Here is a 13,380-nt window from a genome sequence, read left to right as displayed (position 1 = left end):
CATTCTTATTCTGATGGCCTCATATTTCAAATCAGCATGTGCTCTCTCTTCTTCCTCTTACCCTTTTATTCTCCTTACCTGCCAATCAACTCCCTCTGGTGCCCTCCTTCCCTTTCTCCCATGGTCCACTCTCCTATCAGATTCTTTCTTCAGCCTTTTACCTCTTCCACCCATCACTTCATACCTCATCCCCCACCCACCCAACTTCCCCCTGACCTGGTCTCACCTATCAGCTGCTAACTTGTACTCCTTCCCCTCCCACCATCTTCTTATTCTGGCTTCTTCCCCAAACCTTTCCAGTTCCGGTGAAGGGTTTTCACCTGCTGAAATGTTGTCTGTTCATTCAAAGGTCAAAATTCAAAGTAAATTTATTATCAAAGGACATATATGTCACCATATATAACCCTGAGGTTTGTGATACTGCGAGCACATGCAGTAAATCCAAGAATCAACGAATGACCACGCCCACTGGGACAGACGAACAACCAATGTGCAAAAGGCAACAAATTGTGCAAATACAAAAAAGAAAAAAACAATAGAGATAATAATTCAAAAAAACAATAAATATTGAGAACATGAGATGAAGAATCCTTAAAAGTGAGTCCATAGGTTGTGGGAACAGATCAGTGATGGAGTGAGTGGTTGAATGAAGTTCTCCCCTCTGGTTCAACAGCCTAATGGTTGAGGGGTAATAACTGTTCCTGGACTTGATGGTGTGGATCGTGAAGCTCCTGTACCTTTCTTGCTGATGGCAGCACTGAGAAGAGAGCATGGCCTAGATGGTGGGGTCCTTGATGATGGATGCTGTTTTCCTTCATGTAGATGTGCTCAGTCATGGGGAGGGCTTTACTCGTGATGAACTGAGCTGTATCCATTACTTTTTCTAGGACTTTCCATTCAAGGGCATTGGCATTTCCATATCAGGTCATGATGCAACCAGATAATATACTCTCCACTACACATCTATAGAAGTTTGCCAAAGTTTTAGATGTCATGCTGAATCTTTGCAAGCTTTTAAGGAACTAGAGCTGCTGCCAGCACTTTCTTCATAATAGCACTTATGTGCTGAGCCCAGAACAGATCCTCTGAAATGATAACATCAGAGAATTTAAAATTGCTGACCCTCTCCACCTCTAACCCCACAATAAGGACCAGCTCATGGACGTCCAGTTTCCTCTTCCTGAAATCAATAATCAGCTCCTTGGTCTTGCGGACATTGAGTGAGAGGTGGTTGTTGTGGCTCCTCAGCCAGATTTTCAATCTCCCTCCTGTATGCTGATTCATCATCACTGTTGATTCAGCACAATTAAATATGGTATTGGAGATGTGCTTAGCCTCACAGTCACAAGTATAAAGAAAGTACAGCATGGGGGCTAAGCACACAGTCTCATAGTGCACCTGTCCTGATGGAGATTGTAGAGATGTTTTTGCCAATCTGAACACACTCATCCATAGCTGTTTAAAGTCCTTGACAACTGTGGCTTGTTCATTCAGATTCTCTGATGAATACTTGAACACAGCGCGGCTTACCAACCCAAAGCAATCCTGTAGCCACTCCTCTGTCTCCCGAAACCACCTCTTTGTTGTTACCTCATCTCTGGAACCTTGCTCTTTAGTCTCTGCCTGTAAGCAAGTAGGTGAGAGACAGCCAAGTGATCAGATTTCCCAAATCTGGGATGGAATGGTAGGCATTCCTAATTGTAGAACAGCAGTGGTCAAGTGTGTTGGGACCTCTGATGCTGCAGGTGATATGATGATGATAATTGGGCAGAGATTTCTTCAGGCAAACCTGAATGAAGTTCCCGACAATCATTTGAAAGATGTTGTGGTAGGCTGTTTTTTGTTTAGCGATGGCAGCATTCAATATCGAGTGCCTGATTAATGTCGGCTTTCGGCAGTATGTAAACTGTGGTCAGAATCACAGAGGAAACCTCTCTAGGTAAGTAGAATAGTCAACATTTAAGTGTTAAATGTTCCAGGTCAGGGGGAGCAACAGAGTGACAAACCCACTATATCCAAGCACCACAAGGAGCTTATTGTGAAACACAGACCCTTCCCTCCAACCCTTTTGCCTTCTCTGAATCAGCAGTCCAGTCCATCCTGTGTATTGAGAAGACTTCAGTCTTACCAACGTATCCAACCTGTCTAGAGTGAGCCATACCTCCATGAAAAGCTGAAAGCAGCAATTCCTCATTTCTCACCCGTACAGCAACCTTGTCCTTAGGTCCTCAGTCTTGTTCACCAGCAACTGTACATTTGCTAATAAGCTGCTCGGTAGAGGAAGTTTCATTCCTTGGCCTTTTGGTCTGGCTTGGAGTCCTCCCCTCCTCCCTCTCTTCCGGCCATGACAATAAACAGAGTCTTCTGTTTAAAGGTGCTGCACCTGCATGCTTGAGAGTTAAGTCCACCAAGTCCTTCAGGTTCTTTTTCATAACTGCTGCCTGACCTGCTGATTTCCTCCAGCATTTTGTGTGTTTCTTTTGTGTTCATTGCTGTCTTTCTTTATAAATCCCCCTCCGCAAAAAAACCATGCCGTTTTTCATTGCCTTTCGATTCAGACTATCACTTGTTAGACTTCACGAACAAGGCAGAATCCAGTATTTTTTTTCCACTCACCTGTCTTACTCCCCCTCTCCAAACAAATCCAACTTTCAGTGCAGGTGCTTGCAAAATAACTCACCCAAATCCTTTGCAAATACAATTTCACCTTGCTGTTTATTCAGCCACTGATTTGTCATGATATCTTCTCCTCTCCCTAATTAAAACCATTACTTTTCTTTTACCCAGATCAAATTATTTTATTTAGAAATACAGGCCCTTCTGATCCAATAAGCCCACAGCACCAATTACATCCATGTAACCAGTTAACCTACTAACCTGTATGACTTTAGAATGCAGGAGGTAGCCCATATGGTCACATGGACAACATATAAACTCCTTACAGATAGTGGCGGCATTGAACTGCCACCCTTCTTAGCCCGAGAAATGATTTTTCAAGATATGGATATGGCAGCAAGGCCACAATTGAGTTTCCATCTCTAACTGCCCACAGGAAGATGGCAAATCGCCTTCTTGAACACTGCAGTTCCTGATGAAGGGACCTCCACAATGCTCTTGGATAAGGGTACTGGGACTTAGATGCAGCAATGAAGGAGTGGGATAATTATATTTCTAATGACCCATGGCCCTCATGGATGCCCAGAAATGACCTGCCAGGTTTGCTCTGAGTCTTTACAATTAAACAGAACTGTAGTTCTAAGAAACACCATTGAGGCTGTCCTCATTGTGAAAACAAAACCTTGTCTTCTCAAGGATGAAAATCATAGGCAGATGTGTCAGTTGCAGGTAAATTTGTCAGTAAAATTAAATATGCCACCACCACCCCGCCTCCCCAACTACGCCCGTGTTCATTCAAACACTACCTGCAACAGACCCAGGCATGGAGCAGCCCTGACTCTTCATCTGAGGGAGGCAGGCAGGTGGTACTTTTTCCTCACATTTCACCTATGCCACGAGTCTAGGCGCCTGGAGCTAATGCTGAAGATTCAGAGGAACACACTCTCATATCTGTACAGAGGAACTGAGGCAGACTCTGACATGTGATTCTGTGAGCATGATAATTGTCAAGTCTTTTGTACACTAGTCCTCAGATGTTAGAGAGGACGTGACTGCATCTGAATTCAATGCTAGTAGTGCACACAATTTTATATTTTTGTGCCTTTTCATGCAACTTCTATATGACCAAGTGACTTGCTTGGTCATTTCAGAGGAGACTGTGGAGTCAACGAAGTACTATGGGTCTGGAGTCACGCAATGTGTAGCATCACTGAGGAAAAACAGGGCTTTCTTTAGCAGCATCTTATATACCTGTGATATCTACCACCTGGAGGGACAAGTACAGCAAGCACCATCTGATCACAAATACACTCTCATTCATTCAAGTATCAGAACACCTCCATCACAGGTACTGCACAGGTGCAATAAGACTTGTGAGCCAGGTAATCATTTCTGCTTAGTTTGAATCACTGTCTCCCATTGAAAGATTACAGATGGTCATTATGCTTGGTCCTTTTGAACAACACCCCAACCTATATCTATAAGCTATTAAAGGCTTAGTAAAGATGAGTTGTGATACATCAGGAGGAAGTGAAAAGATTATAAGATTTCAAAGCCTGTAGGTTGTAGGGAGTATGAAAACCTGAGAGAGATGAAGAGTTTAACAACCACAAGTACTGTGAAAGACAATTGGAGCAAACAATATTCCCAGTCGCGAAGACACAGTACAAGATTCCCTTGTTTCCTTGTATTAAAATGGTACAGAATGCAATTAAACATAACTGTAATTTATAATTATTGCAAAAAACATTGATTTACTTTAGGAATCTTGCTGATGGGCTACATCACAGCCTATGTACAGGATTTGACTCTAAGGCACAACTTTATCACAAGAAGAAAGATATTCTGCTCATAAGGTCTAGGTGAGTAACAAGCCCACATATTGAGACCCAGGGAGACAGTGATTCAAACTAAGCAGAAATGATTACCTGGCTCACAAGAGACATGGAAGTTAAGTCTACCATCAGAGACACACAGAACTAATCCCCAAGGTACTGAAAATGATCAGAAATATCAAATCATGATTGGATCATGTACTGTAACAAAACTTAGTTCCATAATTTCTGGGCAAACAGATTTACTAAAACCATAACAATTCCAAAAGCACAGAACTGAGAAAGCAGACTTCAAGTTATTTTGAGTGAAATGCACATCAGTAACCAGCAAAGGTGAAAGTTACACACAGGGAATAGGTCTGGAGCTTACCTGTGCAAGACGTCTCAACAGCAGTTCTGCAGACTGTCTGGTCCAGTTCAGAAAGATTTCGGGGACAAGAGTGACGGTCATTTCCAGAACTCTCAGCAGGCTTACGGAAAGGTCAAAGCAGGTAGCACAAACTTTCAGCTGGCGACTGTCGACAAAGTTCCGTTCTGGTCGCTCAGCAGCCTGTTGTATCTGCCAGGGCAAGGAATAGGCAGCATGATCTAACACAGAAGGCTTCCTTATCAACAACGAAACTACAGTTAAACTGTTCTTACACTTGGCTGTGATAGGACAAGGAATTTACAGCAAAACCTAATAGAGACCATGCTATTTCAGCAAGAATCAAATTGTAAATACACATAATGATGGTCCTAACAGTGCAAATCCATACATACATGAGGTATGTGTTGATCCCCTTAGAGAGGGACATGAACCTTGCAAATAAAAAGCAGAGATTGAAAAGTGGTAAAATTATTAAATAATTGCTTATTTACCTGGAGAACAGATCTAGGATGCAGATTGCACTAGAGGATGAGGCTAAAAATGACCGAACCACATTTATAATAATTAAATATTAACCAGGAAATGTTAAGCCCCTGTTTTAAAGAGATGGCAGGGCCACTATTATATTGATTTAATAATTTATAAATGAAAGTGATAGTACCAAAGGACAAATCAGAATCAAGTTTATTATCACAGTCTCACATGACGAGAAATCTGATGTTTTACATCACCAGTGTTGTCAAAGATCACTATAAATTACTACTTAAGTAACATTTAACATCCTAGAGGTAACAACAACTGAGGGGAAGGGGTAACAGAAGAGCCAGAATGTCACCTGCCTATCATGACTCTGGGGTACTCTGCCTTCTCCTTCTCCCATGGTCCACCCTCTTCTCCCATCAGGTTCCTTCTTCTTCAGCCCATTACTTTTTCACCTATTACCTCCCAGCTTCTCACTTTATCTCTCTTCCCCCCCCCCCACACCTACCTTCTCCTTCACCTGGCTTCACCTGTCACCTACCAGCTTGTATTCTTTCCCCTCTCCCCATTTTCTTTTTTTTTGTAATTTATTTATTGAATTTCATCATCAAACAAACATTTCCACAAGATGTATTTCAGATACTGTACATATATATCATATAATCATATTTGTTACAAATCTCCACATAATATTTATCTGAAGTATACTCTTATAAAAAGAAGAGGAAAGAAAGAACAGTTGAAAGAAGAAAACTATGTACAGAGTAGGGAGTGATTTTTTTAAACAACATATTCATTGATTATGAGAATAAAATCAAGTCTATAAGATATTATGTAGTTAAACCATTTTTTCCCCAGTATGAATAAAATTGTTCCAACTTATGATTAACAGATGTTGTTATCTTCTCCACTTTGTAAATGTCCATTGTAATTTCCATCCATACATTTAAAGTTGGGCTCTCCTGAGATAACCATTTCCTGGTAAGGGTCTTTTTACCAGTCACCAGCAGTACATTCATTAAATATTTATATTTATCTCTTTTCAACCATTCTTGAGGTATATACCCAAAATATATGGTCTTACTCTCCAAGTTAGTATATCATTGAAATTTGCAGAATATAACTTAATCGATCTACTCCCCGAACAAATAATAACCAAGAAAAGTGAATAATATAAAGATAGGTAAGGAAGGTGTGGTTCCAAGGCTGGGGTCTCTAGATGACGCTGGGTTGGGCTAGAAGAAAAGTCTAGCCGTGGGGGATAGTTCCTCCTACCTGTGGGTTGAGGGCCCCCGTTGCTGTACCTATAAAAGTAAGTGAAAAAAACTATGTCCATTACACAGAAATGATTTCCCTGTGTATTCCTCCCATGTATATATTCTCATTTAGGTGGGGAAAAAGGAATGAATAAATGAATTTTTAAAAACTTGAGTAATATAAAAACCACATTATAACACGTATTTCTCAAGATAGGTATATCACCGTCTATTTTTGCTTCCGTTTAGTTTATCAGCACTTTTAAAGTTAGCCAAACCTTATGGCTCTTCTGAAGGAGGTGAGGGTTGTCTCGGAGAACTTACAGTCTCTTCCTAATTATCCTTCTCTCGTCCTGTTCCCGTCCCCTGCTTTCTCGGTTCTCTTACTATTTCCCAAGCAGATCGGGATAACTGCTCAGCCAGACTTTCCCTTGGTTTGACCACACTAATGGACAGTCGTCGGTTGTTCATGTCTGTAGTTGCCTCTTCCACCGTCTGGTACAGTCATATCCCTTCTTGGTAAAATACCCTCAGTTTAGCAGGGTGCAGGGTTTGAAATTTAATCTTTTCTTCCTTTAATATTCGTTTTGCTTCGGAATACTCCTTCCGTTTCTGTAGGACCACCAGGGGGTAATCATGATCGAAGTATATTAACTTCCCGTTCCAAAAAACCCTCTTCTTACCCCAGGCCCTTCGTAAAATCTCTGCCTTGCTCTTAAATCGGAGAAATTTAAGTACAATGGATCGCGGTTTACTTTGTCTGTCTCTGGCAGGCCACTGGGTGAGAGAACGGTGTGCCCTTTCTATTTCCATCTCCATATTCGGGGGAATCTCCAGCGCTTCCCGCAGCAGCTTGCCTACAAAGTCTATCATCGACACTCCCTCCACTCCTTCGGGAACATTATAAATCCTGATATTTTTCCGTCGTGATCTTCCCTCCTGGTCAAGCAATTTACTTTCCTGTTGATTTAATATTTTTATCATCTTAGTATCTGTTCCACGTTTTGCATGTGCTCTTCCACCTTCTCAATTCGAGTCTCTGCCATCGCTATTTCCTGATTGACGTTGGCGAGCTCTGACTTTATATCATTGAGTTGTTGTTTTATATCTTTTTGGACTTCCCTTATCTCTTCCAGAATCTTCATCATATTTGCTGCTTTGCCTGCACGAGGTCCCGCGTCAGCCTCGCCGCCACGCGCACATGTAGGAGAGCCGCGCGCTGCACCTCTCTCTTCCATAGGCTCTGCAGTGATGCTTTTTTTTAAATCTCCATTCTTTCTGCCCTTTCTTGCCCCCCTTATCAATTCAGATATGTTCAAAAGATCTTAGATTTGATGCTTTAATGGGGCAAAATATCCGTTTTTCTGGAGGAGCTGTTGATTTAAGCTGCCATTCTGAACGATGACATAACCAGAACCCCCCTCCCCACCTTCTTATTCTGGTTTCTTCCCCCTTTCTTTCCAGTCCTGATGAAGGGTCATGGCTCAAAATATTGACTGTTTCTTTCTCTCCATAGATGCTGCCTGACCTGCCGAGATGCTCTAGCATTTTGTGTGTGTTACTTTTAAGAAGACATATGTTCAGGGATTCATAGACCAAAACACAAAAATATACAATTAACAATAAATGTCTTTTTTTCGTAGACAGGGCAGCTAGAATGAGTATTAATGTTGGCCTTAGTTGGTCTGAATAGCTTGCCTGTGCTTATTCTCCATGTTCTTCCATGCTACATTATTGAAACCATACCAACGTCCCACTTCTACTTCACCTTTTCCCACAATGTTTTTCTCTTTTCTTAGGCCTCTCTATCCCTTTCACTCTCATGTACCTAACAAAACCACGACACAAGCCCGCATTTCTACTCAACCAGAGTACTTTCCTCCCACTAACCCAGTGATGAATATCACGAACTACCTTTATCCCTTCTGCCATCCTTACAGCACCCATCACGAGCAGTGGTCCCAGCTCTCCCAGATCACTTCCTTGCCCACATTCACACTTGCTGCACATGCAGAAGCTGATTCATTTCAAAGTTCAGAAAGCAAACTTATTATCAAAGTACATATATGTCACCATATACAACCCTGAGAATTTGTTTTCTTACAGGCAATCTCAGTAACTACAAGAGGCACAACAGAATCCATGAAAGACTGCACCAACAAGACAGACAAGCAGCCAATGTGGAAAAGAAAACAGACTGTGCAAACACAAAAGAAAAGAAAAATAAATAATAAGAAGAAATAAATATCAAGAAAATGAGTCGAAGAGCCCTTGAAAGCGAGTTCATAGCTTTTGGGAACAGTTCAGTGATGGGGCAAGTGATGTTATCCGCTCTGGTTGAAGGGACTGATGGTTGAGGGGTAATAACTGTTCCTGATCCTGGTGGTGTGGGTCTTGAGGCTCCTATACATTCTTCTTGATGCCAGCAGTGAGAAGATAGCATAGCCTGGTTGGTGGGCGGGGAGTCCCTGATGATGGATGCTGCTTTCCTGTGATAGCACCTTTCTTCTCAACATTGATCTAATCAATGCCAGTATAAGACCATGAGACATAGGAGCAGAATTAGGCCATTAAACCTATATAGCCCGCTCTGCCATTTCATCATGGCTAATCCCGAATCCCTTTCAATGCCATACACTTACCCTCACACCATATCCCTTGATGCCCTGACCAATCAGGAATCTATCAATTTCCGCTTTAAGTATACCCACAGATTTGGCCTCCACCGCAGTCTATGGCAGAGCATTCCATAGATTCATCACTCTTTGGCTAAAAAAATTCCTCCTTACCTCTGCTCTAAAAATCTAATCCCTCAGTTTTGAATCTGTGCCCCCTAGTTCTGGATACCCCCACCAGAAGAAACATCCTCTCCACATCTAGTCCTTTCAACATTCAGTAGGTTTCAATGAGATCTCACTGTGCACTCTTCTTAATTCCAGTGAATACAGGCCCAAAGTTGCCAAATGCTCCTCATACGTTAACCCTACCATTCCCAGAATCATCCTCATGAACCTCCTCTGGACTTTCTTCAATGATAATATATCCTTTCTGATATAAGGGGCCCAGAACTGTTGACAATACTCCAAGTGTGGCCTGACTCGTGTCTTATAAAGCTTCAGCATTATCTCCTTGTTTTTATATACTATTCCACTTCAAATAAATGCTAAATTGCATTTGCCTTCTTTACCACAGACTCAACCTGTGAATTAACCTTCTGGGAGACTTACATGAGGACTTCTAAGGCCCTATGCATCTGTGATGGTTGAACCTTCTCCCCATTTATAGAATAGTCTGCACTATTGCTCCTTTTATTAAAATGCATTATCATACATCTCCCAACACTGTATGCCATCTGCCATTTTTTTGCCCATTCTTCCAATTTGTCTAAGTCCTGCTGCATTGCTTCCTCAGCACTACCTACTCCTCCACCTATCTTCGTATCATCTGCAAACTTTGTCATTAGGCTATCAATTCCACTTTCTAAATCACTGACATACAATGTGAAAAGGAGCGGTCCAAATACTGATCCCTGAGGGACACCAATAGTCACTGGCAGCCAACCAGAAAAGGCTCCTTTTATTCCAACTCACCGCCTCCTGCCTGTCAGCCATTCCTCTATCCATAGCAGTATCTTGTTAAGCAGGCTCATGTGTAGCACCTTATCAAATGCCTTCTGAAAATCTAAATAAATGGCATCCACTGCCTCTCCTTTATCCACCTTGCCTGTTACTTCCTCAAAGAACTCTAACAGATTTGTCAGGCAAGATTTCCCTTTACAGAAACCATGCTGACTTTGACTTATTTTATTATTAATCTCCAAATACCCTGAAACTTCATCCTTAATAATAAACTCCAACACTTTCCCAGCTACTGAGGTTAGGCTAACTGGCCCATAATTTCCTTTCTTTTGTCTTCCTCCCTTCTTGAAGAGTGGAGTGACATTTGCAATTTTCCAGTCCTCCGGGAATATGCCAGAATCAAGTGATTCTTGAAAAATCATGACCAATCTATCAGTTATCTCTTCAGCAACCTCTCTCAGGATTCTGGGATGTAGTCCATCTGGTCCAGATGATTTATCCACCTTAAGACCTTTCAGGTTGCCTTGCACTTTTTCCTTTGTAATAGCAATGGCACTCACTCCTGCTCCCTGACACTCACAGACCTCTGGCACACTGCTAGTGTCTTCCACAGTAAAGACTGAAGCAAAGCACTTACTAAGTTCATCTGCCATTTCTTTGTCCCCCATTACTACCTCACCAGCATCATTTTCCAGTGGTCCGATATCAATTCTCAGCTCCCTTTTATTCTTTTTATGTAACTGAAAAAACTTTTGGTATCCTGCTTTATATTATTGGCTAGTTTGCCCTCATAGTTCATCCTTTCCCTTCTTATGGTTTTTTACTTGCCTTTTGTTGGATTTTAAAAGCTTCCCAATCATCCAACTTTCCATTCACTTTTGCTACCTTATATGCCTTTATCTTGGCTTTTATGCAGTCCTTAACTTCCCTCATCAGCCATGGTTGTCTCATCCTGCCATTTGAGAACTTCCTCTTCGGTGGGACATATCTATCCTGCGCCGTGTGAACTATTCCCAGAAACTTTAGTCACTTCTGTTCTGCCACTATCTCCCTCCAATCGACCTGGGCAAGTTCCTTTCTCATGCCCCTGTAATTCCCTTTATTCCATTGTCATACGGATACATGTGCATATGTTTCTCCCTCTCAACCATCACTTCACAAAATTTATTCCATACATTTCATATTTGCTTTGACTTAGGACGCCCTTTCAGGCTATTAAGTCCATGTCAGTTCCAAGGCCAAACCCATTCACCACTCAATCAAGTGATCAATTGGGAGGGAACAAAAAAAGATCATTGATTTCATAACTATACCAGAAAACCACTTAAAATCTCACAGCACTTGGGAATAGTGATTTTGGTAGTGTATTTGTGCTGAGTAATGTGTGCTTTTAGAAGCAGTGGTGTTAGGTGACCTGCACTCACCTGATTTTTTTCTATCTCTTATTCTCAATCGGTCTTAATATACAGGATAGAACCAGAGCAAGGAAAGGGGTTGTTTGCTAAACGAAGGCCTCAAAATGAAAAACAGATTTAGGAGAAAGGATAGACAATTACAAGAGTGGCTGCTGCTGAAGCCTCCCTCAACAATGGATAACTAATTACGCTGAAGTACATTCAGCTCAAAACAAAATGATTTGTTTTTATTGCAGCATTGCCAGTCAGTTGTTCAGCTAAATTGCGTGCAACAATCACCAAAGTCTGCTGCTTCCCACTTCATAGGAGATAAAACACCTACAGAATACCCAGCAAGGACTCATTGCTGTAAGGTGAAATCTTCAGTTGCATTTTGAGAGCTGTACGTATTAACCTGATACACGTGGGGATCAGTGGATTTGATAACTTCCCCCATCATGTCAGGCAAATGTCGGTATTTTACATCAAGAGGTATATAAAAATGGTCTGCAGCAGTCCAAAGAGCTGGATCACAACCAGCTTACATCTACATTCTGTAAACACATACAAAAAAAATCTGACTTGAAAGGAAGGAAATGAAATCACTTCAGTTCTGATGAATATTCCTTTGCATTGGCCTGAGGAAGTATTTTGATTAAAGTGTTTTACTCACAAAACAAAAAACATCCAAAAGAAGAAATGTAGGTGTGTTTGATGAGATCAGTTAAATAGTAAGAACAGATGTGGTACATCTGGTAATATTTATTTGTCTTATAGTCAGAACTGCAGCACTGAAACCTTATACTCAACTCAAGTCCATATCAGTCACTTGTCCAGCAGCACACTCTCAAAATTCTGTCCTGCATTCTGCCACCAGAGAGATGACCAGGTGGACAGAAGAACAGGTTCAAGGATGTGTCCAGAACCTCCTTGACAAAAAATGCAACATTTCCACCGACCCCTAGTCCACAGCTACTCAAAATAGAGAATAAATATTTGGATGGCAATGAGAACCTGGACCTGTACATCAGGATCATACAGCAGCTCTGCATAAACTAAAGGAGGAGTGTATCACCTCACAAGTTACCCATCCAACCACCAAATCTGTAGGCACCCTCCCGCCCCATCTGTGCAAGCATCTCCGGATCTCAGTTTGGCAAATTAATTCCAAACAGCAAGTCCTCCTCCATCCTAAAGAGCTGTTTAAGGAGAAGAATGAGTAGTTAAGAGTGGACAAGTGCACAGTTAGATCTTTTATTGCGAGGTTACCCCTGGTCCTTACCTCCTGGATCATGCCTATGAACTCAGAGAAGGCCCAGTTCAGCTGGTTGAGCACACTGTTGAGAAAACTGGCTGCCATTTCACAGTCAGATCGCAGGAGGTCCGCCATGTGTTGTTGTAGCAGACTAGAAGGACAAGGCTCTGAAAGGAAGCAGAACTACAAAGTTGGTCATTAATAGAAAGTTACTGAAGAAACAAACATAATCAGAGGATCAACAGCATTCACCCAAGCTCCAGTAGTCACTTTGCCCAGAAGCTCTTTGGGTACCCATGCCTCACTGACTCAGAAGGGTAAAGTTGGGTGGACAGTTAGTGATTCAGAACAGGAAGACTTAATGTGGTAAACCGGATCAGCAAATTGGACGATGGCACCAAGATTGTTGGCATAGGGGACAACGAGGAAGATTATCAAAGCTCTCTAGTGGGATCTGGACCTGCTGAAAAAAAATGGGCTGAAAAGTGGCAGATGGAATTTAATGCAGACAAGTGTGAGGTTTTGTACTTTAGGAGGACAAACCAGGATAGGACTTAAGACAGTGACCAGTCGGCCACCAAGGACTGTGTTGGAAC

General features: G+C 41.8%; 1 protein-coding gene across 3 annotated transcripts in view; it reads right to left on the bottom strand.

Annotated features, from left to right (window-relative positions):
* LOC134356709 (E3 ubiquitin-protein ligase RNF123) overlaps positions 1–13,380 on the bottom strand; it is a 435,173-nt gene that overhangs the window by 174,804 nt on the left and 246,989 nt on the right. For all 3 annotated transcript variants that reach the window (XM_063067762.1, XM_063067763.1, XM_063067761.1), the window contains 2 exons: positions 12,812–12,951; positions 4,822–5,010 (listed from right to left, as the gene is read on the bottom strand). In XM_063067762.1, coding sequence (XP_062923832.1) covers positions 4,822–5,010; positions 12,812–12,951 — 329 coding nt within the window. The remainder of the gene's footprint in view (positions 1–4,821; positions 5,011–12,811; positions 12,952–13,380) is intronic.

The sequence above is a fragment of the Mobula hypostoma genome, chromosome 15, assembly GCF_963921235.1.
Source record: "Mobula hypostoma chromosome 15, sMobHyp1.1, whole genome shotgun sequence".
Classification (NCBI taxonomy): Eukaryota; Metazoa; Chordata; class Chondrichthyes; order Myliobatiformes; family Myliobatidae; genus Mobula; species Mobula hypostoma.
This window is presented reverse-complemented; position numbering and strand designations above follow the sequence as displayed.